Source organism: Andrographis paniculata, unplaced genomic scaffold (genome assembly GCF_009805555.1).
Source record: "Andrographis paniculata isolate CXL003 unplaced genomic scaffold, ASM980555v1 Contig32END, whole genome shotgun sequence".
NCBI lineage: Eukaryota > Viridiplantae > Streptophyta > Magnoliopsida > Lamiales > Acanthaceae > Andrographis > Andrographis paniculata.
This window is the reverse complement of record NW_026137565.1, coordinates 7,471,613-7,497,296: the sequence shown is the minus strand read 5'-3', so window position 1 is coordinate 7,497,296 and position 25,684 is coordinate 7,471,613. Positions and strand designations below refer to the sequence as shown.

Sequence of the window (25,684 nt, the reverse complement as noted above, 5' to 3'; positions counted from 1 at the left end):
ATGAAATTGAAGGATTAATATATGTATGAAACTTGACAGAGACTGTAATATCTTTCTACGACGACTGCTACTACCTACTATTAATATAAGCAGACTATGCTGACTGGGCGTGGTTATCTACTACTTGCTATATATCTTCTCCTGTCAATTCATTATTTAGGCGGCGGCGGCTTGATTTGGTAAGACTAATTTGGGTGTAAGGAATTGTTGTTGTTCAGTGTTAATAAATGGGTTATTACTGTCGGTCCTTATGAAATTATTACTACATGGAGAAGGAGAAGGAAATTTAAGGACTTGAAGAGGAAGGAGTTCTGTAGCTTCGTTAATGAAAGTTGACCATTATGATTTTCAGTGTATGTTTTCTTCATTTTCGGCAGTAAAAAAAAGCAAAACAAAGTGTACCCCACTGACACTGCTTTTAGCCATGGCCCATGCGTTTTTTATCTCTTCGTTTACCACCACTCGTTTTGATCTTCGATACAAACGGTGTGTTCACTATTATTGGACTACATTCAAAGTTATTAATTATTTCTAAAAAATATTAATTTATACACATATATATATATATATATATTTAATAAGATTCAAAACAAAACATGCCTGGCTTGACTTGGCATGACACAATCAATTAAGATTAAACAAAATAGGGAATAGGTAGGATAGGATAGGATAGGATAGGAGGAGACTAACCATATTTGAAATGACACGGCAAACGACGTCGTGTTCGACAAGTGGCATCTGCTTAGTCAAAGCATCCTCGCCTTCCCTTCATCTCTTACTCTGACTCTGACTGTGACTGTGACTGCTGTGATTAACCAATAGCATTTGGAGTTGAATTGAATTGATTTGATTTGGTCCATATTCCATAATCAGATAAGCAACAGTAAGCAATTAATTAATGTCACTAATTCTAGACCATTTATAATAATAATATATATATATAACTATCCACAATTTTATTATTCGATTAAATCCCTATTTTACTTTTTCATATACTTATTTTATAGTTACCTTTGGCGAGCAGAGTCTGGAGACATGACAGTTGGAGTGGGACACCTCCCAAAGCCATAGCCATAGCCATAGCCATAACAGGATGAGGCACATTTCAGCAACATTTGTGGCCTCCTTCTAATTTTCAGCCTCAAAATCTGCCATCAAAACAACAACCAACATTAATCGATCATCGCAATCACAATTCATTAAACTCTCATCATTCATTCTAACCTTACGATTACGACTGGACACCAGCATTCCAGGTTTCCAGCAATCCAATCTCCTTGATCTTGACTCTAGCTTCCTGCTGCACAATTATATTTAAGAACAAACATATATAGATTTGTATGTAAGTACAAGTATGGATAGATATATATGCATACAGATTTTGGTGCTCCATTTTCTGAGCAATGGAGAGTGCTTTTTGCTTCAGCCATCCGCTGTGTTTTGAACATCCTTGCTCTGTATGCTGCAGGATTATATGAGCTAAGGATACCTTAGTTCCTACAAGGCTGAGGCTTGGGTTGCTGCCTCCTTCGCCTTTGATTTTTCTTTGATCATCAGTTTCCAATGGCGGTGGCAGTGGTAATGGAATTGGTCCTTCCCCTGGCACGGTCTCGCTTTTTATTGATTCACATTCCATGTTAACAGTCACAGAGGATCTGAGAACCGAAGCAAATGCTTGTAGGATGTGTGATCTGTACTTCTCGGCCTTGGATTTCGTCGATGGCGAATTAAACAGCAAATGCACGGTTGGAGCTGCTGGAAGAGAAGTGATATCTCATGAATGACATCAACATAGATAATTAAAACAAATTCAGAGCCACAATGATACCTCCATCGCCACTGATTTTGATCAGCTTCCCTTCCTGATGCATAAACTCTTTTATGCTGGTTGCCGGGATCTTTTCAAGCACTTCCAGCCAAATATCTTCTAATTTGTTCTTACGATGAATCAAACCTGAATCGGTTGAGGAACTTGGTAGCATGGAAGGCTGATCAGAAGCCAGCTGCAGCAATGCAGCTGTGAGCCAGATGAGCTTGTCGTTCGACAGCCTCAGCTGTTTTTCTGCTTCACTGAGTGTCTTCAGCGCTTGCCGCAACTTTTCCATGTCTTCTTTGGACACTACTTTAACACCATAAATTGGTAATGAAAAACAAAGTCCAAATCCAAATGCCGGAAAAAACATACAATAATAACACAAAAACAACTCACACGTTTGCTGCCGGAAAAACTTCCTGCCTTGCCTTTCTGTCATCATATCATAGCTTCCTGCTAGAATATCAGTTATAACAGTAGCAAGCTGCGACATTAAAGCTAATGGCTCGACTCCAGATTCCATTATGTCTCTAAGATTCTTCACGGTGTTCACAGTGTCTGCAGTTAATGCTAAGTCGAGTAGATCCACCAATTTCTCATCTGATATAAGCCCAACCTGTGACGCAATCAAAGAATCTTAATCCATATATATATGTATATACATATATATATGTATGTGTATATGTGTGAGGTTAAAATGGCCAGATGGAAGTGGTGCATACCAGTTCCTGCACCAGGCACAAGGAAACTCTCTGTCCGAGCAAACTCAATTGTTCCAAAGTCATCTCAGCATCCCTCAGAGATCCATCAGATCTCAATGCTATAAGCTTCAGAGCATCTTTATCGATCTCCAAATCTTCGTTGGCTGCTATGCCCTCAAGTGTATGTATTATATCTGCATCTTTTAGCTTTGGGAAATAGAATTTTTGGCACTTGGATATTAGGACATGAGGCAGGACGTCGATACTCGTACAAACAAGAATAAAAACAACCTTCCGGGGTGCTTGATCAATGGCCTTTAGTACGGCACTCCAATAATCAGTGGATAAAGCATCACAGTCATCTAATATGAACACTGTATAATAAGAATGATGCCATGAATCGAATGTGCTACCAAAAGGTTTCATGACACCAAAGTCAAGATTACGAATTGGGCTTATTTCCACTACGTTTCTGCTCTTCCCTGTTTCATTTTCCATGCAAGGATCACACAATCCGCAAGGTTTGTGGCTCCCCGGAGACTGACAATTCAATGCTCTTGCAAATATTCGCGCACATGTTGTTTTTCCAGTTCCATGAGGTCCATAGAAGACATAGAGAAATCCTATTTTCTTTTTGGCAATGACATTAGAAAGAGCCTGTACTACCAAATTCTGCCCCACCAGGTCTCCAAATGTTCTTGGCATGTATTTCTGAGTTATATTTTGATGTCTATAAGTCAGCTGCCTCCGAAGTTTGTGTTGCTCATCAGCAGAAATGCCTAATTCACAATTATGAACCCGAGCATTGTGGTTGATACTTCCCAGTGATCCAGAAGCATCAAACAGTAGGGGCAATGCTTCAAAATCAGATATAGTATATGAACTTGACTGCTCGGAGATGTCAGAGAAAGCCCTTCCTCCAACTATAGAACCTCCAATCTTTAATTGGTGTTCAGACCGGTTCTTTCCCCTATGACGAATCCTTGAGCTCTTCGATGGACTGCCATAGCCTTTATCTCGGACACCAGTGATATTCTGATTGCTGTGTGCCACTGACATATCATTTTGAGATTCAGCATGTAAGGAAGCTGTAGTTGAGCAATGTATTCTTGTACCCTGAAACTTGCGCCTTTTATCGAAATCATTTCCACGACGCCGACTCTTTGTGAATTCTGCCTCTCCAGCAATCTTTTTAACTTGGGATCTCCTTCCACAGTTACAAGACAATGCAACACTATTGTGCTTGGAGGTGATTTCTTTTACCTGGTTAGAGTTAGCCTTAATGGTCATATCCTTGTTTCTCGACTCAGAGTGTCCCGAAACAATGAAATTCCTCAAACGGATTCCACCTTGCGGATGGTTGTCGTCACAGCAAAGTACATTGTTGTCATGAAACCATCTGCTGGATTCTCCTCTCTTGACTCTTCTATTGCCATGAATGCCATTCTTGGTGCTGTTGCAACTCCCAGCCTTTTCTGCTTTCGATACCAATAAACCTTCAACTCTAGAGGACCTCTTCGACAATCTCGGACACTCCTTGCATGTTCCATTGACCAATGCATCCTCTGCTGCTCTGGTAAGAAGCATATGGTCAGCACCAGGAGAATACCATGAGTGTGGAGAACCACCATTAGGATCCTTCATTAGAGACCTTTCAGACAATATGCCACCATGCTTATGCATGTGGTATCTTAAGTGAATGCAATTAGTCATGTGAATGTGGTTCCTTAAATGATCCCTTCCATTATTACAATAAGCATCCCTCGGCATCCTGTAACCAAAACCTGTCTTCATGTTCACAACATAGAGCCAGAATTGGCCAATAATTCTGCTCAACAAGTAGCATACAGGTTATGCTGTTTCAAGAAAACAGAAGCTAGAAATGTAGTAAGAAGAACCTGGAAATGGATTTATATGAAATCAAAGACCTGGTGCCATCAGAAGGTCTGATTTCTCTGCGCATGTAATATCCCTTTCTCCAAGCTACTCCATTAAGAATTGAGTGATAACAGGACTAGGTAGTAGTGTTCTCACAAGGAATTTGGGAATGTCGCAAAAGGAGTAAACTAGAATAGATAGAAAGAGGAAACAGCATCTACAGTTAATGCAGAGGAAAGAAAACGAGAGGCTGGAAGATAGCAATGGAACAAGACAGTATAGAGTAACAACGATAGGTCAGTAAATTTACTAAGGTAAACTACAAGTTCGTCTTTTTCCTACATTATCTTATTTACTTTGAAACTTTTTGTGGACCCAAATCTGATGCGAAATTCCCGTTGTGGGACAGACATTTGATAGGGTTCTACCTGTACAGGTGTTTATTATTACTCGAAAATAACTGTAAATAGCATGGTAGTTACTAGATTCTGGTCGAATCATCTATTAAAACCAACTGGTAAAATGCACAGTATTTTCTTACATCATGGTTCATGGATGGTGTACAATACCTCCACTAAATCCACACTGCAGCTCTTCTGAGAATATTCTAAGAAAGCTATGGGCAAAACTTTTTACATTTATTGATTTAGAAATGGAAAGTAAACCTGATAAGGAGCAAAATAAAGGGCATGTCCGATCAAACCTGAGGATTTCATGTCAATAATCAGTTGGCAAATACATTCCATTTGATCAGATAGTGAGTGCCCATGAGTGTGGGCCAGGTCCATGTGTGTGCACTGGCTGTTGTGAAATAGACACTTCAAATCGTTATTCTCCTAAGACTAACTAAGAGCCAAGCACCTAAAGCAAGTCATGTTCATGAACCTATGAAACATATAAAGTAGACATGTATAAACCATCATGTCTTGATGCTTAGAACATGTGCTTGTCACTGCATTGAATGGCTATATGCAAAGCATGACAAGATGCAAAATTTTAACGGATAGGAAAAAGAACTCCATAAATTTATTCTCACAGCCTGCATTCATTATAGTATACAGGTTTAGCACTGAAAGTGAACTTCAGATCAGATAAAACGACATCATGAGAAAATAGGAAATGATTCTGCATCAGTATAATTCAATCTAAGATTTTGGCAAGAGTTTATTTTGACATAGTGGTATTGGCCAATTGCTATGTATTTTAAATGCCTAGATTTGAGTGCTGCTACAAAGTTAATTCGGAATTTATTTTTACACTAAGGAGGCAATCTACATGTTATAGATTTTGCAGTCTTCCAGCACAATCAAGATTAGAAATTCACCACAGAAATTTTTTGCATAAACCTCAACATAATACCACATAAAACTTGGTAGGTTGTCTTGTTACTTTCATGACAGTGACAAATATGCTTCATCATCTTTCCAAAGATGTCTTGTTACAATCAAGATCAGACATTCACTACTGCTAAATTTCACATACACCCAAACGGCCAACTTAATACCTCATCTTCTTTGGACTATTGGGTAAGGTCAATGGAAACAGATGAAAACGAAAAATGACAACAAAAGCCTATCAGAAACTGATAGTTATGTGTTAAGAATAAAAATTATGTACCAGAATGGAATAGTGTAGGAGAGCCTCATGCAGATTAAATTCATGGGCCTGTTTTTTTTATCTGCCCTCTGTTCAAAGCATGTATTTTTCAAAATTAGAAAGTACACATCCATAACATACCTTTCCTACCACCATAGTGTGGAGCTGTGCACTTGTTATTGGTTCTGAATGCTTCCATAGCTCTGGTTTCCTAATCTTCTTTGAACTTTCTGAATTCCATTAAAGTGAATCCAGGATGTGATCACTCAATCACCAAGAAGAAAAAGTATATGTCTCTCAATTCTACAATTCACCAGGTCGACCCCTTTGTTTTCCACAGAAATCAAATGATCCTGTTTACTTGCATCCTTATTTGAATTGGAATGGCAAGTTAAAAGCATTTACTCTTGGGGTGCATTTTTTTCATGGAAATATAAAATAGAATTGCAGACAAAAAAAAAAAAAAAAAATCATTATTGTAAAATAAATCAATCACTAAAAAATAATAAATTGAATGAAAAAATCATTATTGTATTTTTTAACTATATTTTTAATTTGATAAATTATTTTAATAATAATAATCTAAATATGATAATTTTATAAGATTTGAATAATATAAATATCATAAAAACTAAATAATAGTAAAAATAATTAGCACATAAAAAGAAATTAAATCATAAAAATTAAATATAAAAAAAATACACTGGATTCTCTCAAAATTTCGGCATGACCTAATAGCATAATCAATATATTTATCTACAAAATTTATCTGCAAAAAGTCCCAACAATTGCCAATCACAGAGACAATAATTTAAATAAATCGAAATCGCCGCGAACGCAAGTGAAATAGTATCACCAGCTTTCTCATGCGATCCACTCCAGACTCTTAGTGCGTGAGTGAGAGTACATAGAATCGAATTTTCACTTTTCCGATTTTCGCAGAGAAATCCGCTAAAAAGTGGATTAGTAGGTTTTTATTTATTAGTCAGAGCAGATGCAAATAGGAGAGTATATGTACCGTCTTTCTCTATTGAATAGCCGCCGATTCATTTTATTTTATTTTTTCAATAAAGTACATAATAAAAGAGAAAATATACAATATTTTCCACATCAATCATCATTTGCATGTACAAAATTAGAATGAGCAAATTCTATATATTGATAATGAATCACGTATCAAATAAAACATCTGTAAAAAGAATAATAAAAACAAGAATCATCATACAGACAGTTAAAGTTAGTTATCAGAATGAAATATTTCCCATTCCACCAAGAAATACAACAAATTGCTACCATAATAAAAAAGAGTCTATTTTTACAAAGCATAAAGACTGATTAAATGCACGTCTGAACGGTGGTATGATTGCAAGTAAGGAAGAAAATTACATACTTGCACATTTCCAGTGAGATCTGTGACTCTGAGATTAGACTCTTCAGCAAGTGCAAGAAAGTAGTTGAAAGTGTCCTCGTTGCGGATCACAGAAGCGAAATATGCAACGGGGCCACCTCCGGTGCCATTGGCGCATACAAGTGTGTCGGCTGGCAAAGCATCTGATACATGAGTGTGGCTGTTAATGGATTTGTGCTTGAGAAGAACAGCCAGGATTCTTATTAGATGCGGAAGGCATGATGGATCGTAGATAATATCAGCGCCTAAACTGTGGAACAACACCAGGCGAGAGTTCAATAAATCAGGCTGTAATGCATTTTAGAAAACAGATCAAAGTCATCATCACCAAGGGTGAAGGTAAAAATTGTAAAGACATGGTTTTGGCATTTGCGAATGTAGTGACTTACATTATGTCTGGAGATAAACCGAGTAGTTCTTCATCTGTTGCGGATTCCCATGGCAAACAAATACAATGCACCTGTTGGAAGTTAGTCAGCCATAGGTGATTTTTGTTTGGATTAGAAACGATGAAATGCCTCACATTTTAAGGGAAAGGGTAAGCTAAACGAGTATATTGCTATGCTATACACATGTGTTAGCTGAATAAATTACATTATTCTTTGTTTGCTGGGAATTGAAAAGAAAGGATAGGCATAATCCATAACATCCAACAATTTCTCCAAATTTCAGAAGTGGAAACACAAATTAGGGCTCTGTTAATATAAATCATCTAATCCAGTGTATTGACTCTATTGTAGGATACACACAGTACAAGCCATCAGGAACAATGTTTAGCTAGCAATAGTGAATAGCTGTCGGATTATTAGCAATTGAAGCTTTTAAACTAGAATAAGAAGCAAGAAATCATTGTTGTCTGGTTACAAATATCAGTCTGACTAACCTTTTTGTGTTGTACAAGGTTGTCTGATGTGTTGTCTCCCGTACTCAGGTCGTTCAATTCCAAGTTGAACTTCATGTTTGCTAAAGTAGAGAAATCGCCATCACTTAGTAAAATCTGTATCATGACAAACTTTTTTAGAGGATCAAATGAAAAATAGTTGCAAAAACAATGCCCATGTTCTTTTCAGCACAAGACAGCCTTTTCATGGCATGCCAAGAAATCATATACTATTACACTAAGAATGTCTACTTAGAAGCATCTACACAATATTCATCTGTAAAAGGATATTTTTTATGTCATAAAAGCATATAATTTATATAATACTACAGAAAATACATTTTGAAGGGGTTGTTTTGGTGGCATTTTCTTTTCAAATGAGGGTGCCCGGTGCATTAGACTCTATATATTCTTACCTTAGATGCTTTCACATAGGAGAGACAAATGCCGATCAATCCGGCTCCTGAACCAACCTGTTGGCACAAGCAAATCAAAATTGGACTGGTAGTATGAATTTAGAAACAAACATATTGACCCTTCAGAAGACAGACAGTGAACCCGTAAACAAATATTACCGAAAAAATTAAGATAGAAACTTTGGTCGTCGAACAACATATAGTGGTATGTGCCATTGGAATTCTGAAATCTTCATCTGAACCAGATATATATAAAAAGAAAATAGCATAGTATTCTCACCTCAAAGCAGCACTTATTTGCAAAGATTTCTGGGTGCGACAATATAAATTCTGACAGGAAAAGGCTTGACGGCCAAATGGAGCACCTATATAAACAAATAGATGTAGAGACAAAATAGAGGAAAGAACGAGGTCAAAAGGAAAATTTTGATTTGGAGCGCAAGAAATCAATATTACAGAAGCAACCTAGCCACATTGGAATGAGTCAGTACTATAGACAAACTGCAAATATCAGCCAAATTATGAAGGCTATAACGGCTCTGATCAGAAGTTGAATTATGACAAGAGAAGAAAGAGACAATATCCATTAAATGAGATGATAATCGATGAATCAGTGAAAGCAAGTTCACATATAAAGAATCCACTCAAAAACAATAAAGCAATGCCAGCGAAGACGTTATTAAAACTTGAGTACGCCAAGGAAACACTTGAGTCATAATCCATTTCCTGACTTACTATGTGTCTAATTTCGTAGTGCAAGAAAATTTAATGATTCGGATTTCGGACAGCAAGACATAATGAAAGGATTACATGTATCTGATGCTATACGTAGCTTAAACTCATGATTATCTTAAAATGCAACAGGGGAAAGGGCTTTAGTGTGTACTAGCTACCCAGTATCTCCTTCAAGCATGTTGGTAGAACACCGGAGTCGAACCTCAAATTGCTTTGAAGTCAGACAGCTTGATATTCCAGCGGACTCTGCACACGAACCAAAATAATGGAGAATTCACTGCCTATGTTCTAAATCATCAACAGGTTAGAAAAAAAATGCAGCATTTTAAGTAAATATCTTACCATCAGGGAACAGAAAGGAGATCGTTTTCAAAATCCACAAGTTCCCGCTATTAGTGCTACCATCCTAACCCACAATAAATTTTCTTGTGAATAACCATACAGGCAAAGTTCGTGTGAGTACTCTGCGTATACCTGTAGAGAAATCATTGAGGTGTACTGCTCGTACAGTTCATCCAAAACAACACCGCCGCTTGATTCGATGTCACCGATCAATTTCTTGAGAAATCTTCTCATATAATCCCCCTGCCACTTCAAATCCTGAAAAGAATGCTTTCTCATATTTACTCTATCCTGTTTTCTGAAGCACAAACGCGACATAACTTACAGCTTTGCTAATACACCGCCGCCAAATGAAGCTCTGAACGCTCTCCGTGATACAGCCTCCACAAAGCTCCCTATTCTTCCGGAAAGTTCAAATCCGAAGTCGATTAAATCAAACTAGCAAATGAACTCCAAAAAAAAAACCACGAAAGTTCGAGCTCCCTATTCTTCCGCAGGGTTTTGGGGTTAGGTTTTGAATGAGTACCTGGCGAAGGAGAGTACCACGTCGGGAGGTTCCATTGCGAGAAACGCAGACACCATGAACAAGCACGAAGGGTCCGAATCTTCTCCGGCCGCCATAGCCACCACCGGCAAGTCGACTTCCGCCACGGTATATAGCTATATGTTTATTGTCGGATTAATTAATTGAAAAAGAATACTACCGTATGACTTAATTATTTTATTTATGTTTATAATATTGTTAATAATTTTAAAATAAAATTAATATATTATTAAAATATTAATTTAAATATTTTAAAATTTATATTTAAATAAAATATATATTAAATATTATTTTGTACTTTTTAAAAAAATAAAAATGTGTTTGATTTATGAAATAATTTTTTTAAAAAAACAATTATGTTAAATACAAATTTTTTTATAAATAACATAAAAAATAATAAGTGTTTACAATAAATTAATTTTTTTTAAAATGTATATGTGTTTGTTAACCGAAATTTTATACAATATAAATAAATAAAAAATATTTTTTTATTTATTATTAATATAAATCAATTTTATACAAAATAAAAAAATTACTATTTAATAAAAAAAAGATTTTGAATGTGCTGGTAAATTGATTTATATTTATTTAAATGTTTACTGTATTTTGTTTAAAAATAAATAGAATCTGCGGTAAGCATAGGAATTATATTGCAGTAGTGAAGAGTGGCATTATATGTGTGTAATTATGTATGTATGTACGTATCTACGTCGTCGTCGTTGGAGTTGGAAGGATCATCCATCGTCCACTAAGCGCAAGGGAGAAATCTGATTCGGCGGAGGATGAATAATGTTTTAAGATATGTAGGCGATATGATGCATTTGATAAGTGTTGTGGTACTTCTTCTCAAAATCTACGCCACCAAATCCTGCTCCGGTTAGTCAAAATTCGCTTCGTTGTGGTGCTATTAGTTGCTGTTGGTCATTTGCATGGATATAATTAATTTCAGGTTACTTGTGAGTACTGTTTTATGAACTGAACGACGCGGACTTTTATCCATCCAGTCGGGAATTCGGTGTTCTTGTGTTGTTAATGTTGTGCGGGAATCTCAGATGGCACGGGTTAGGGTTTGATTTTTTGGATGGAAGAATGGACATGCAGTTGCTGATTAAGTTTTTTTTTTTTTTTTTTTTTTCTTCCATACGGATTTGGATTTTAATTTTCAATCTATGCAAGTTTGGAATGTTTACGTTGAAGCTGTGCCTTTACTTTGGAAATTTTGAGTGATTTGAGCTGATATGAACAACTCATTTGTCCTTTTACACTGCGATTCACGCTGCCAGATTATGGTTGAAGATTCGTGAGTTTTGAGTTGTATTATGTATTCTATTCCAGTTTGTTCATATGTGACTGGTTCTTCTACTTTTATCTCTATGTCTGATTGAACAGCCCCATCTATATATTTTTTTTGGTATGATTTCGACCATTCTTCATCCCATACCCAAAACATTTTCTGCCGCAGCCCTTTCTTTCTGTAAACACTTACAGGGATTAAATTCGAATTATATATACATGATGTGCGTTATTCTGTTAGCATTCACATATCTGAGACATTGCCACTTTAATTTGATATTGTTTAATTGGGAGTATCATCCAACATTATCTTGCATGCTTCACCCCGTGTTTTCTATTTGAAACAAAATGTAGTGATATTGCCCTTTGGTGGTGGACTGAAAGTTTTTAATGGTTTGCAATGCTCTTATTTCTTCACTGAAGAATTCAGATTATTGAGGTTTTGCACTAACAATTATCCATTTGTTCAGGGATTTCCTTGAAGACTCAAGAGTTGTATGTGATTGTATTCCTGGCTCGATACCTTGCATTTCCCTACTTTATTTCAGTTTACAACGTTGTGATGAAACTAGTGTTCATTGGGAGCTCTTTGGCAATTGTATGGTGCATGAAATATCACCAAGTTGTGAGGCAATCCTATGACCGTAATCTCGACACTTTTAGGCATTATATTCTAGTGGGAGTTAGCTTTTTGTTGGCTCTTCTTGTTCACGAGATGTTCTCATTTCAGGAGGTCAGTTTGAAATATTTGATTCGATTTCCCTTCTATAGCCTTTGAATTGAATGAATGTGGTTGTGAGCTCGATGAGTGTTGGATGCCTGCTAATATTAGGGGATTGCAGTTTTTTGCTTAATTAGCTTTGAGCTCCATGTTTCTTTAGTATCATCCTTGCTCTAATTATGATATATAACTTCACAAGTTCTGTTATTCGAAATTTGATATCCTATGCTCAGCCCTGCATCACTTTCAGGACTAGACTTTTTGCCTGTGCTTGGTAACAATATTTTCTTGTTGGATTGCTGAGCAAGATCTTGCACATTATTTGATATCCTATTCATCTCATAGTCCTTGCAATTGTTGAACTTAAAGAACACTGCAAAAGAATTTGTCGAAGTTAAGATATTTTATATATACTGCTTTCTTTGAGCACAAACACAATCTTCTCTTGTGCGTTAGTAACTGCTTAATTTGGCAAATGCAGATAGTTTGGGCATTTTCTATATACTTGGAGACAGTCACAATTCTACCACAGTTGGTTCTTTTGCAAAGAAGTGGAAATGTGGACAATCTAACTGGACAATACATATTATTTCTCGGGTATTTTTCCTTTTTAACTGACTGATGTGTGTCTGCATAAGGCAAACACATTGCAAGCAAAACCTTATTGCTAGCTCTTCCACTATGCTTGCCTTTTTAACTTTGGAATCTTCTCGTAAATTTCTACTAAAGTTTTGAAAGTTGATCCATCCATCGTTTGGATGCAGAGCCTATCGATTGTTCTACATCTTGAACTGGCTGTATTACTATTTCACAGGGATGTATATCAGTAGATGGATAGGTAAATCAATTAAGAAGTTGGTTTCCAAGTTCAATTTTGCTTCCTTAATAAGGTCTAATCTTGCTTATTTTTTGTTCCTCAGCCTTTGTAGGTGGACTAGTCCAAACAGCTCTTTATGCAGATTTCTTCTACTACTACTTTATCAGGTACTAACCCTGAGATCATACAATGGCACCCATTCTATTACATTATTTTTTTCCATCATTCAACATTCGACTCTATGTTACTGCAGCTGGAAAAATAATGAGAAACTAAAGCTACCCACATGAGATATAAGAACGGCGAAAATTGAGGAGTCTTGGCTTGTATGCTTATGAACATAACCAATTGAAAGATTTTGATTTGAGTTAATATGGTGGCCTCTGCTTTAACCTTCTCTTCTGACACAGAAACAAAGGCCATGGTAGCTCATGTTTCAAGCACAGGTTTTCGAACAACTCTAAACTTACAGTAGAGACCGTTAAAATGAACAGACATTCTTCTAATCAGGGCAAAAGACATTCTTTTGTATATCTCCTCTGTTTTCTCAGAGAAATTTTGGATTCTGTTGATAAACAATCTTTTCTACTGCACTTTGTAGTGTATGCTTTCCTTTTTCATCCAGCCTGTGCGATGGCATGCACTCTTGAAACATGTTGAAGCAGGCTACTGATTGTCCTAAATCTTGAAGGAAGCGATGCAGGAATCGAAGGCTTGTTAAACCTTTTTTTTTATAACTTGTTAAACTTAATTTTGTTTCAACTTGAATTGGAGAATTAACAAGCTCATTGAAGTTAACATGGTGATCTTTTTTACCTCTCATATCCCTTAAGGAATTTGATTCTACTCTTGTTTCCTTTTACACATTTCCTAGCAGTTTTACTAATAAAATACATTGGAGACATATATATATATATATATATATGTATGTCAGTCCTTTTATGCAGCCAAAACATGATCAAGAAGTGATGAGAGGAATCCATTATTAGACACCAACAATCCTCAGTCAGCCATAGCCATAGCCAACTTGAAGATACAATAAATACAAGCAGTAGCAGCACAGATTATTCTTTGTTTCATTAGTTGGAATGTTCTCAGTTGTCAGATTCTGAATCAAGAATTTGGCCCATGTATGCATGTTGGAATGAAAGCAACCACACTACACCAAGAAGACACACATGTAGTAAATCATTTACTGCAGTAACAAGATTCAGTGCAGATGGGAGACTTTTTTTGCTTGACGTGAAAACAAGCCCATGTCCAAAATAGTATAGCAGAAGCTCGACATTCTGATTATTACAACTATTATAATAATAATTCTATTAATATTATGGTTATTATCATTGCAAATGTTGGTGGAAGCCTTTATTCCCACGTTAAGTATGAGCACTTATAATCACTCACTCACTCCTACATATATATTATAATATTATCTATAAATTTCTTTGGCTCCCACTCCCATTGACTTGGATTAGTTTCATTTCATACACCATAATTACTACATGCAAACACTTTGTTTGCACAGTTTCTTGCTATTCATTTGTCAGAAGTAAACAACAGTCTTAATTTATACAAAAGGGAAAAATAATGTGGAGTAATGATAAGTATTCATTGGTTGATAGGCCATGCCTGCCCTGCCACACTAACTTAATTATTCTTCAACTTTTTGGACACTGCCTCTTCATCAATCTGAATTAACCAACACATTGATGTGGTTTGATTTCTTGCAATGATGCCTACACCACCAAAAATGGAGGATGGGACTAGTCCTAGTTTTAGGACAATGATTTAACCAACTAGACAGTGAAAAAATATTTATGCCCCAAGTACCATTGTATATTATATATAAATTTTTTTTATTCCAAGTACCATTGTATATTATATATAAATTTTTTTATCTTCTTGGAATTTGAACCTTAACAATAGGTCATAGATCAGACAACAAAGTGCAAAGTTCAAACAAATCCCAAGTGAAGAAGCAATTCAAAGGAAACTCAAATATAGTATAAAAGTATCAGAGGGGAAAGAACTTTATAATTAATTAGGGTGTGGGGCCAACAATATTACAGGATCAGGACAAGAATTTGCCATGCATAGGTGGGATAGATAGAAGAAAAAGTTACAAATACAAACCTCCCAAAATAGGCACTTTTTAGAAACCTGCCCAAGAATGCTGTTGCCTGTTTGTGTCTTTCTCATTGGAAAAAAAGAACTGTGGACCATTTCCCTGACACAAAGGAGAAAAAAAGGAGACAAAGACTGGATGAATATATACATATTGGGGGCTAATCACACATCACTTTCACCAATTCTTAGTTGCAAAACACAGCCCACTGAGGAGATACATGCACAGACTTAAATACTAATTTTGCATTGGATCTGTTGTGGCAGAGTTCACTGATTTCATATATTGTTTTCCTTTTCAGCCAGACAAAGATCCATGTCTTGTATGGGACATTGTACCAAGGAAAGTATACATACATACATCAAAATGCAGGCCCTATATTTAATATATATCATGAATCTTGAAGTTTATTTTAATTCCCTTCAAAGGCAATGTAAAAAGAAGAGCAGCCAATAAGAATTTAACCACATATTAAACAAAGTGTGGGTAAAGCTTAAAAACCAATGAAAGTGGAACAGGTTATCTACCCCTATATTATACTCCTACACTGCATAAAGGGTGTGTTAATGTCAACAATGTTATTGAATAACTGGGGAGAGAGAAGAAGAAAAATAGTTGAGCAAAGGACCTACATTTATGGCATCGACTTTATTTCCTTCAACTCTATGCTGGCAGGCAGCTGAGCAGCAAATCATGGAGCTCACAATATTCTGCAAAATATGTTTTCAAGGAAAGGACAGAAATTTTTATTTTGTGCAATTTAATGAAATGCTTTTATTTAATGTCACATATGGTTGTGAATTGAAGGATATATATGCATTAGTTGTTGCCAGTTTGCAATGGAGAAAGAGACTTGACAGGTACATGCATGGATGGATTCCTTTAGTATTTCTTTTTGGTGGATTTTGTGGCCTTGAGTATGAAGCTTGACTGACTGACATTCATACATCAATTCCCAATTATTGCCACTCCCTCTTCATCCTTACCTGTCATTTTCCCAAACTCATCAGCCAAGATATTAAAGATACACAGAAAATAATCTCAAATCAGTTTTACTACACATAATAAACAAAAGGGCTTATTTCTTAAAGAATAATACGTCATTATGGAAACAGGGGGGCATAGTTTCAAAGGCAACTAAATATCCATCTTTGAAGCACCTCCTAATATAATACTACAGAAAATAGGGTCTCCCAATGATAAAATACACCTGAAAGTTGTCATGCCTGTTGAGCATTTGCTATAGGTATAATGACAATTAATAATAATCCCTGCGCATGCACAGAAATGAACAGAATATTGGTGATTTCTTTTTTGTTTATTTCTCTATATTTTTCCCGCCCTTTAGATTCTTGCTAAATCTTTAGCCTTTAAATCACACTGTCAAACCATTACCTCTGCTTTTCGTTTCTTTTCTTTTGGTTTCTGCTACTTCTTCTTCTTCTTCTTCTCTTTCATAGTCAGTAGAGAGTGGAAACCCCTCTCTTTTGTCAAAAGCCCACTTCTTTGTTTTCTTCCATTTCACACGCACACACCTGTTCCTACAATTCAGTTCATCATCACCATCACCATCATCAAATTCAAGGTTTACGGTAATGGATTCAGGCAGGGCAAACAAGAGCAGTAGCAGTAGAATAGCTAAGACATTTCAGAAAGTGATTCACCTGAAATCAGGGGGTGGAAGAAGCCGTTCATCAAACCCTGCATTTTGTCTGCTGATCCCTCAGGAGAAACTCAGATGCTGTGAGTCGCAACAGGCTGAGAAAGAAGATGCTGAAGAAGCTAAAGAGGAGTCCAAAACCAGAGCAGCAATGGAGGCCTTTGTTGCAAAGCTGTTTGCCACCATCTCCGCTGTTAAGGCGGCTTATGCAGAGCTGCAAATTGCTCAGTTCCCTTACAACAATGAGGCCATACAATCTGCAGATCAAGCGGTTGTTGATGAACTGAAGGCACTTTCCGAGCTCAAGTACAGCTTCCTCAAGAGACAGATCGATTCGTCGCCGCCGCATGTGACGCTGATGCTTGCAGAGATTCAGGAACAGCAGGCGCTGATGAAGACGTACGAGATCACCATGAAGAAAATGAGGGGCGAGATTGAGAACAAGGATTCGAGAATTGGGAATCTTCACCAACAGGTGCAGGAAATTGTGAACCAGAACAAAAACCTAGAGAAGAAGCTCAACGCAAGCGGATCTTTCTCCATTCTCGACAATGTTAAATTCTCCGACCTCAATCCCAAGGATTTCATCCTGGTTTTGAACTACGCGTTGAGATCTGTCCGAAGCTTCGTCAAGCTCTTGATTCGCGAAATGGAGGCCGCTAGTTGGGATATCGACGCGGCGGCGAATGCGATTCAGGCGGACATCGTCTTCAGCAAGAGAAATCACAGAGCATTTGCTTTTGAATCGTTCGTTTGCAGAGAAATATTTGCCGGATTCAACGATCCAGGGTTCTCGTTGCTGGAAAAGGATCAATCTCCGCCTCCGAGTGAAATGCATCGCCGTAGGGTTTTCTTCTTCGAGCAATTCAAGAGATTGAGGTCAGCCAGCGCCGTTCATTTCCTCAAATCGGATCCAAATTCTCTGTTCGGAAAGTTCCTCAGATCAAAGTATCTTCAGCTAGTGCACCCGAAGATGGAATTCTCGTTCGCCGGGAATTTAAACCAGAGAAAAATGGTGAACTCCGGGGAATATCCAGAAACCGATTTATTCAAGACGTTCGCGGAAGTAGGGAGGAGAGTTTGGCTCCTCCACTGCCTCGCCTTCTCCTTCAGCCACAAGGTCACCACATTTCAAGTCAAGCACCAGTCCAAATTCTCTGAAGTATACATGGAAAGCGTCGCGGAAGACGTGTTCGCCGCCGCGGACGGTGGACTCCGGGTGGCGTTCACGGTGGTGCCAGGGTTTATCGTGGGGCAGACGGTGCTCCAGAGCCAGGTCTATCTCTTCCCTCACAATTCTCCGTCGAAAAGTTAAAATTAACATTCCGATGTCACGCGCACGGCCTGAAACAGCCACAATCAGGAGTCCAGAAACTGTAGAACGCCATTAAAGGATGAATGGGAACCACAGAGGGAGAGAGAGAATGTCGATGAAGCTGGAAATTGGAAAGGTACTGGTGATCGGAAAAGTGGGCGGCGGGGCGGTCCGGTGAGGTCCGGCCCGATAGATGGTAGGGACGTTACGCTTTGGCGATTGTACTCTATGATGGCGTACAGACAAAGAGGACGGTGGACCCGCCCGCACAGGATCGTTTATATTATTATTTCCGGTGCTCTTAGATTTTTATTTTGTTCTCTTTAATGTATAGGAAGAAAAGACATTGCTCTCTACAACTTGTACCAAATAATAATCATAATACTAATAATATATTTATGCACATCTTATTATTATTATTATTATCATTGTGTATTTCGAAATGATAGTGTACTGATCAGTCTTAAATCAAGTTCAATTGGAAAAATGATTGGGCCAGAATGAGACCCATTTAAGGCCCATAAAGTGAATCGGCCTACAAATATTATACTTAATGGACCTTTCCGTCATCTTAATAATAATTACAATTATTTTTATCTAAATTTAAGGGTAATAAACTCAGTAATAGACTCGTATTACTATTTATTTATGTAAGATAATGATTTATTTATTTTGAGTGCATAACGAGTACGTGGCATATCCTCGTTTACTCTATATATATGTTTTAGTGTGTGATCACAAGGTGTATACTTAAGGAAGCGCAATCGGAGGCAGATCAGGCGATTCCGGCAGCGGAGTCACCGGCGGCAGAGACACTTCTGGTGGTAAGGTTGGCAATTCTGGAAGCGGTGGTGGAGAATCTCCTGGAGGAAAATCCGGCAGCGGCGGAAGGACATCTGGGGGAGGGGTCGACACCGGCGGGTAAACATCTGGAGGAAGGCTCGGCACCGGCGCCGACGGCGGAGATAATTCCGGCGGAATAATTGGAACTGGCGGAGAAACTTCCGGAGGAAGAATTGGCGCCGGAGGAAAAACTTCAGGAGTAGGAAGAATTGGCAGCGGCGGCGCCGACGGTGGAGAGACTTCCGGTGGAATAATAGGAACTGGCGGAGAAATTTCTGGAGGAAGAATTGGCACCGGAGGAAAAATTTCAGGAGGAGGAGGAATCGGCAGCGACGGAGGAGAGACTTCCGGTGGAATAATAGGAACTGGCGGAGAAATTTCTGGAGGAAGAATTGGCGCTGGAGGAAAAACTTCCGGCGGAGGAGGAATTGGCAGCGGCGACGACGGTGGAGAAACTTCCGGCGGTAGAATTGGAACTGGCGGAGAAACTTCTGGAGGTAGAATTGGCGCCGGAGGAGAAACTTCAGGAGGAGGAGGAGGAATTGGCAGCGGCGGCGCCGGTGGTGAAATTTCAGGCGGCGGAGTGGTGGCTGGCGGCGGCGGGCGATTATACCTGGAACAATAGCTGCCTGGAAAGAAGAAGAAAAACGGAGGAGGACGAGGACCCGGGAATGGGATTGGATACCATCCCGGCGGACAGAATCGCCGGAAGGGGAAGAAGCGTTGATCGTCGGCCATGGCTGTTTCCGACGTCAAAATCACTGAACATGATAATATTAATGTTAATACACGAACCCGCCATGTTTGAGAACCCATTTCCGTTACAATGTCTGGTTAATATATGTTTGTTGTATATATATACATAGGGAAGAAGGAATTCCAACACTAACACTTGATGCATATATAAATGCATACGTACACCATGCATAATTAACGAAATTAAAATTCACATAGTCAGCTTTTAAATTATCAAGAGTTGAAAATTATTAATGCATAGAATTATTGAGAATTAATGAAATGCAATGCCAATAAATATATATATAATTTGTCAAGTTGAATATGGGTGGTGAATTAGGCTCTGTTTTAATTGTATTTTGGTCTCATTCATCTTAATTTTTTCCTAGAAAATATTATATCCACCTCTTAATTAATCTATTTAAACATTAATAATATATATATCATTTGTTTTATTCAAAATTTTAAAATACAAAATCATGTCTAAAGCAAGCAAGGGCAGAACCGGGTATGTTTCAAATTTTGATTTATTTATTTATTTATTATTATTTAAGTTGGAGTTTTGACATTATAACTTATAACCTCACATGCTATGACATTGCTGCATTATTTTTCAAGTTACTTTCTAAATCGAAAATTCGAATTGATTATCTTGCAGGATATGTTTTTTCGTAGATTTGGATTTTTTGACTTGAATTTTCAAATAAGTAAATAATTGAATTTGAACAGACAATATAATGTAAACTATATTTATTTTTTTATGGCAAGAGTTTAGAATGAATGATTTCTTGTTCGTCAGTTTATACCAATAACACAAGTAATTTTGGATTTTGAATTTGGGATTTGAAGAGTAAAAATTTTGAATTTGAATAGTTGTATAATGTGATATAAATAGGTGTTGATGTCATGTTTTAAATGTAAAATTGATTTTTATTACTTTCTCCGTCCCAAAAGTATAGTCTTGTTGTGTTGGGAATGAGATTTAAGAAATTTGATATTATATTGGTAGTTGGTAAAATGTAAATATAAATGACTTTTTTGCCATTGTGAGTATATTAGTATAAAAAGTAGTGACACTTGTATAATAATAATAAAAAAGTATGAATAGTTTTACGGTGATATAGAATAAAAATGATAAATAAAACTATTGTATTGGGACGAAGAAATATAATATAAAAAATAAAAAATAATATATTTAAAATCTAATCCCCGGACAAACACACCCTAATGGTCTAATTTATGTACAATTGTAGACTACAGGCGAATGTGCAGTGATATGACTGAGTGCATGCGCTGCAGAAAATTGAACTTCATGAAAATACAATTATATAATATATAATGTATATTAAATCACATACCATACCATGTCCACGTTGCCGTTTATATCCGTCTCACATACCATGTCACTTTTTTTTTCTGAAAAATAATTATACACTTTAATCTCATTTTAAATTTTTTAATTAATTTTTTTTATTTTAATTAAACTAATTAATTATCTTAATCTTAATTTATAATTATTTATATTATAAGATAATTATTTTCACTAACACATTCTTAATTATCTACTAATTATACCCCTCCTAAAATACCGTGTCTACACTGTAGCAGACACGGAGGAAGTATAAAATATCCTTTTTTATTCAAAATTGACATTAATTTAATTTAAGGCAAGTTTTATACAAATAATTAAAATAAAATAATATTTTTAAAATAAAATAAATAACTAAATAATTATTAATCAAGTATTTATTTTTAATATATGAGTACCAAAGCCCAAACTCAACTACCAAAAGCATATATATATATATATATATAAAATGAGAATGGTCAGTTTTGTTCAAATTTGACAGCTACCACAATTGTAATTAAATTGATTTATTTCAATCGGAATTAGTATTATATAAAACGATTTAAGCAAACAGTTAATTAATTAACACGTGAAACCTTTTCCTTCTTAATTATCATTTCATTTTCTTCTTCAGAAGAAGAAATGGGACGCGTTTTGGATCCCAGTACTCTTTATACTATTTTTATTACTATAATTTTTGTACTTTCAATTTATAATATTACATCTAATATATATTTTTTTCATCCAAAATATAAATTAAAATTTTTATTATGCCCACAATATTTGTGTCAAGAGAAAGTATATATATACCATTAGTGATCATCTCGATTCTCTCTTAACATTATTGGCCACCAACACGACTATTCCTTACAACTATAAATAGACTAAAAAAATAAAATATATCCATATAATCCCACAAATAATATTATATTATTCGAAATCACAAAAAAAGTATACAAAGGAAGGACTTAAAGAGCAATGTAAATTTATAGTGATTGAAAAGTGATCCTTTAGTGCCCTGATTCATCACCCTGTAATGATTATTTTCTGTCCAACAATATCAACTATTTACGCTGCAATAATATATATATATATAATCCCTTATGACCCACCCACCCTACCCCTCCTTCACTATATGTACCCAATATCATTTCCACGATTTAAACGAAATGATTTACAATAAAAACGAACCAAACAACCACAGCAATGGTCAAATTTCTGAATCAGCACGACATAATCTCCGGCGCCGCCGTCGCCCTCATCTTCATGCTGCTGACCGCCGGAAAGTCCAGTAGCCGGAGCTACCCCGCCACGGCGGCGCCGCCGGTAGGGTACACTAATACGCTGCCCACAGCGGTGGCGAAAGAGCGCAGGGTGCAGTACCACGACGGCCTGACGAAGCGCCGCGTCCCGCCGTCGGGGCCCAGCCGGAAAGGCCACAGAACGTCGAATTTTGTGAGACACCTTCTGTCGGAAAACGACAGCGCCGGCGTATATTCCGCCGGAGATACGGACAGCGACCGGACCAGGTGCATGGTAAATATTTTTGAGCAATTAATAATGAATTAAATTTGATTATTGTATTTGATTGATTGATTAATCAATTAATTAATTATGTTTGTATTGTGTACTTAGTGAAAATGTCATTCATGTTTGGTTAGTTAGCGCATATATATTTTGTAAGTTCCATTTTGAGTGATATTGGAACATTAGGAATTAATTATTGCAGTAGCACTGCAGCTGTACTTTAATTAATTTGCTTCCGATTCAAGGAAAATAAGTAATGTTTTGTCCGAATAAAAAGCAATATATATTATTAAGAATTTAAAAAAATAAAATAAAATAAAATAAAAATGCCACCCAACGAAATTGAATTTTGGTCACGAGTAAATGGTGAAAACGTGTTAATGAGGAGTCTATTAATTGACATGTTATATCCTCTGTTCGGTATATATTTAATGCGCGGCTTATACATCCGTAGCTATAGTTTATGTAATATATTATTATTATTATTATTATTATTATTATTATTATTATGTAGTAAATATAGAATATTAAAAATAAATAAACAGTTAAATAAATAATATTGAGATGAATGGAATAAAAATAACTTAAATACAACAAAATCAAGAAATAAAATTAAAGTTTGAAAATAACATGATATCATAATGGATATATATTAATAACTGAAATCAAACATGGACCAAAAATAAGTTCAACAATAAAAATATGTCATAAAGCTAATTCATACCGGGCAGCAAACCTCTTAATCCTCAAAATTTATATTTTTTGTTAATGTAAAAAATAATAAAATTATGTATATTTTTTTTAGTAATTTGTCCACTTTAATTTTTATTTTATAGTGTTAAAAATAACAAAAATCGTCTATTTATTGATTTACGCTTTTAACATTTTAATTTTATTTTTTTTTAGTAAAAAATATTAAATTTTATATAATTTTCTGAATTTTATTTTGTATATTAGATAATGTAAATGATTGTTTCACTATTTTTAATATAAAAAAATATTAAATTTTTTCAAAAATAAAATATTTAATTATGATAAATTTTCAGGAATATATTTTTATTATTATTTTTTTTAAGTCTAAATTTTTACATTAATAGTATAAATTTTCAATAAAGTCTAAATTTTTATAAATTAAAAATTTTAAGTTGATGTAATATTTCATAAAAATTATAACTTACCAAAAAAAACATTTAATTTCCTTTTTTATCTAAAAAAAAATTAATAATATACTAATTGGAATTGAGAATGGAAATCTGCTACGTGAGTTGATAGAAGAAATTCTCTTGCTATTGTCGTCACCCTTGAGATTCAAAGCTGTTTTCCAATCATGGCATTCCGTCATCACCAGCTTTGATTTTTCCCTCACTTATCTTAAGCATGAAAAAACTGGTAATGTTTCATACTCTAAGAAGAATGGTTATCTTATTCCCCAAGATCATAAGCTTTGCCTTGGAGAGATCACTTAAGGATTGAACTCGATAACGATGGGAAAATCTGTGCATGTCACTAGTGAACAATGGATTGTTGGAAGGGCCTTTTCTTAACATGAGTACTTAAAATCCATAGTTGCTTCCACCTTTAGAGAATGAAATTATTTCCTGTCTATTTTTATTGAACTTGTTTTGGTGTTTCAATTGAAGATTTCATCTATCTATCGATTACATGTGGTGTTAACTTTCTAGACGTTTAAAAATATATAGTCTTACTCGCCTTCATAGCTGTAATATTTATGTATTTTGTTCAAAAGGAATTAACAATGTCTATATGTTGCCATTTTGTATGATGTTAACAAGACTATAGTTTAATCTTACGAGACATAATCGACATCCAACGATTTCACCATAAAAAAAGAACAAATGAACAAATTTCGGTGTTAATCTCAACCGGAAGCAGTTAGGCAGCCAGACTATTGATAAATTGACAATTTTTTTTTTTATAACTTTGTTGTCAGTAATATTTTTGAATGAATTTTTTTTTCTGTTAGATATAAAAATAATATTTTATACTAAATATTTATTTTTTATGAATTAAATTTATTACTTACACTGTATTTTTTTATAACATTTATAGAGAATTGTGTTATTGGAAAGACAAATCCAATACTTCTATAAAAGTTTCAACAATATGTATACTTCTATAAAATTTTCTACAAATATTTGTAATGTTCTTCTTATAAAATATTATTGATTAATATGATTATATATAATATCTTTATTCTTTTTTTTATTTTAAAAAACAAAACTTTGAAACACAGTTTATATCAAAACTTAAAACCCAAAACCAAACATTCCCTTGGTTACCTTTTTTTTTTTAAAGTAAAAATATTCAGAACCTGAAAGTGATGTTTGTGCCCTACAAATACACAAATATATTTCAAATCAAAGTTAGTATTAAATTTTATTTATTTATTTATATTCTAAATTTTTTTCCTTAAAACATTATATTCAATATTTGTTTTTTAAAAATATACAATCATATATATATATATATACATTTTTATTCAAAATTTTATTTAATTTTAAAATATTTGAGACATCTAAAAGCAAACTAATTAAAGTCCACATTTAAGCAAAGGAAAATAAAAACAAAAGGCTACCGACATTATGGAATATATTGGAAGCAAAGGTCTAAAACAAGCCGTCCTTTCCACGCACGTGCGCCACGTAACAAACATATAGTAGGATAAAAATAAGCAATTTTAATTACCAAATATATATAATATAAATTAATTTAATTATTACTTGGGATTAATGGCTTTTATTTCTTGCTAAATCATAATTTAGTGGCCTTCAAAGTACTTCTAGTGTTTATAATACATATGATATTAATTATATTAAAATTATAACATAAATATTAAACATTACTTCACATCAAAATAACATATTCAACTTTATTTTCTAAAATCTGATTTTGGTGGTAGTTTTGCTCTTGCACTGTTCTTCAAAAAAAAAAATAAAAAAAAATCAAATTTAATATTAATATTTTTT

At 35.3% G+C, this 25,684-nt stretch overlaps 5 protein-coding genes across 19 annotated transcripts; 2 read left to right on the top strand and 3 right to left on the bottom strand.

The window, feature by feature from the left end:
* Window positions 1-298: 298 nt before the first annotated feature.
* On the bottom strand, window positions 299-4,796 carry LOC127247957 (protein STICHEL-like 3). Of its 12 annotated transcripts, XM_051270060.1 has the most exons (9): window positions 4,413-4,787; window positions 4,166-4,342; window positions 2,536-4,087; window positions 2,210-2,429; window positions 1,829-2,122; window positions 1,377-1,755; window positions 1,225-1,300; window positions 1,012-1,148; window positions 300-805 (listed from the first exon to the last, which is right to left on the bottom strand). In XM_051270060.1, exons 1-9 carry the CDS (start codon window positions 4,475-4,477, stop codon window positions 769-771), a joined length of 2,937 nt encoding a protein of 978 aa, XP_051126017.1. In that variant the 5' UTR covers window positions 4,478-4,787; the 3' UTR covers window positions 300-768. The 12 variants fall into 12 exon arrangements, with proteins under 12 accessions (XP_051126013.1, XP_051126017.1, XP_051126012.1 ...); XM_051270056.1 differs by having other exon boundaries at window positions 299-802; window positions 2,536-4,342; window positions 4,413-4,796; XM_051270055.1 differs by having other exon boundaries at window positions 1,377-1,752; window positions 2,536-4,342; window positions 4,413-4,793.
* Window positions 4,797-6,039: 1,243 nt separating this feature from the next.
* On the bottom strand, window positions 6,040-10,460 carry LOC127247961 (uncharacterized). Of its 4 annotated transcripts, none has more exons than XM_051270071.1 (11): window positions 10,296-10,460; window positions 10,095-10,164; window positions 9,902-10,027; window positions 9,770-9,833; window positions 9,586-9,673; window positions 8,973-9,057; window positions 8,693-8,749; window positions 8,280-8,393; window positions 7,786-7,856; window positions 7,379-7,646; window positions 6,040-6,218 (listed from the first exon to the last, which is right to left on the bottom strand). In XM_051270071.1, exons 1-11 carry the CDS (start codon window positions 10,388-10,390, stop codon window positions 6,165-6,167), a joined length of 1,092 nt encoding a protein of 363 aa, XP_051126028.1. In that variant the 5' UTR covers window positions 10,391-10,460; the 3' UTR covers window positions 6,040-6,164. The 4 variants fall into 4 exon arrangements, with proteins under 4 accessions (XP_051126028.1, XP_051126025.1, XP_051126026.1 ...); XM_051270068.1 differs by lacking the exon at window positions 6,040-6,218 and adding an exon at window positions 6,228-6,356; XM_051270069.1 differs by lacking the exon at window positions 6,040-6,218 and adding an exon at window positions 6,228-6,356 and having other exon boundaries at window positions 9,902-10,018.
* A 486-nt stretch (window positions 10,461-10,946) lies between these two features.
* LOC127247874 (ER lumen protein-retaining receptor A-like) lies at window positions 10,947-13,817 on the top strand. Its single transcript, XM_051269936.1, has 6 exons — window positions 10,947-11,189; window positions 12,077-12,339; window positions 12,809-12,924; window positions 13,092-13,165; window positions 13,248-13,311; window positions 13,398-13,817. Exons 1-6 carry the CDS (start codon window positions 11,096-11,098, stop codon window positions 13,432-13,434), a joined length of 648 nt encoding a protein of 215 aa, XP_051125893.1. The 5' UTR covers window positions 10,947-11,095; the 3' UTR covers window positions 13,435-13,817.
* A 2,635-nt stretch (window positions 13,818-16,452) lies between these two features.
* Window positions 16,453-18,649, top strand: LOC127247941 (protein GRAVITROPIC IN THE LIGHT 1-like). Its single transcript, XM_051270035.1, has one exon. It carries the CDS (start codon window positions 16,865-16,867, stop codon window positions 18,242-18,244), a length of 1,380 nt encoding a protein of 459 aa, XP_051125992.1. The 5' UTR covers window positions 16,453-16,864; the 3' UTR covers window positions 18,245-18,649.
* A 345-nt stretch (window positions 18,650-18,994) lies between these two features.
* LOC127247421 (vegetative cell wall protein gp1-like) lies at window positions 18,995-19,825 on the bottom strand. The gene has a single exon (XM_051269249.1). The coding sequence runs from the start codon at window positions 19,823-19,825 to the stop codon at window positions 18,995-18,997; it is 831 nt and encodes a 276-aa protein (XP_051125206.1).
* Between the last annotated feature and the right edge of the window lie 5,859 nt (window positions 19,826-25,684).

What these genes read in the sequence shown, in the direction of transcription:
- LOC127247874 (XM_051269936.1), top strand. Translation starts at nt 11,096, where the DNA reads ATGAATAATGTTTTAAGATATGTAGGCGATATGATGCATTTGATAAGT. An exon ending in CGCCACCAAATCCTGCTCCG is followed by an intron (nt 11,190 to 12,076) that starts GTTAGTCAAAAT and finishes CCATTTGTTCAG; the next exon opens with GGATTTCCTTGAAGACTCAA. An exon ending in AGATGTTCTCATTTCAGGAG is followed by an intron (nt 12,340 to 12,808) that starts GTCAGTTTGAAA and finishes TGGCAAATGCAG; the next exon opens with ATAGTTTGGGCATTTTCTAT.
- LOC127247421 (XM_051269249.1), bottom strand. Translation starts at nt 19,825, where the DNA reads ATGGCCGACGATCAACGCTTCTTCCCCTTCCGGCGATTCTGTCCGCCG.
- LOC127247961 (XM_051270068.1), bottom strand. Translation starts at nt 10,390, where the DNA reads ATGGCGGCCGGAGAAGATTCGGACCCTTCGTGCTTGTTCATGGTGTCT. An exon ending in GGCGGTGTATTAGCAAAGCT is followed by an intron (nt 10,028 to 10,094) that starts GTAAGTTATGTC and finishes CATTCTTTTCAG; the next exon opens with GATTTGAAGTGGCAGGGGGA. An exon ending in GGTTTATCTCCAGACATAAT is followed by an intron (nt 7,647 to 7,785) that starts GTAAGTCACTAC and finishes GTTGTTCCACAG; the next exon opens with TTTAGGCGCTGATATTATCT.
- LOC127247957 (XM_051270052.1), bottom strand. Translation starts at nt 4,477, where the DNA reads ATGCGCAGAGAAATCAGACCTTCTGATGGCACCAGGTCTTTGATTTCA. An exon ending in TGTCCAGTCGTAATCGTAAG is followed by an intron (nt 1,149 to 1,224) that starts GTTAGAATGAAT and finishes TTTTGATGGCAG; the next exon opens with ATTTTGAGGCTGAAAATTAG. An exon ending in CCAGACTCTGCTCGCCAAAG is followed by an intron (nt 806 to 1,011) that starts GTAACTATAAAA and finishes GGTTAATCACAG; the next exon opens with CAGTCACAGTCACAGTCAGA.
- LOC127247941 (XM_051270035.1), top strand. Translation starts at nt 16,865, where the DNA reads ATGGATTCAGGCAGGGCAAACAAGAGCAGTAGCAGTAGAATAGCTAAG.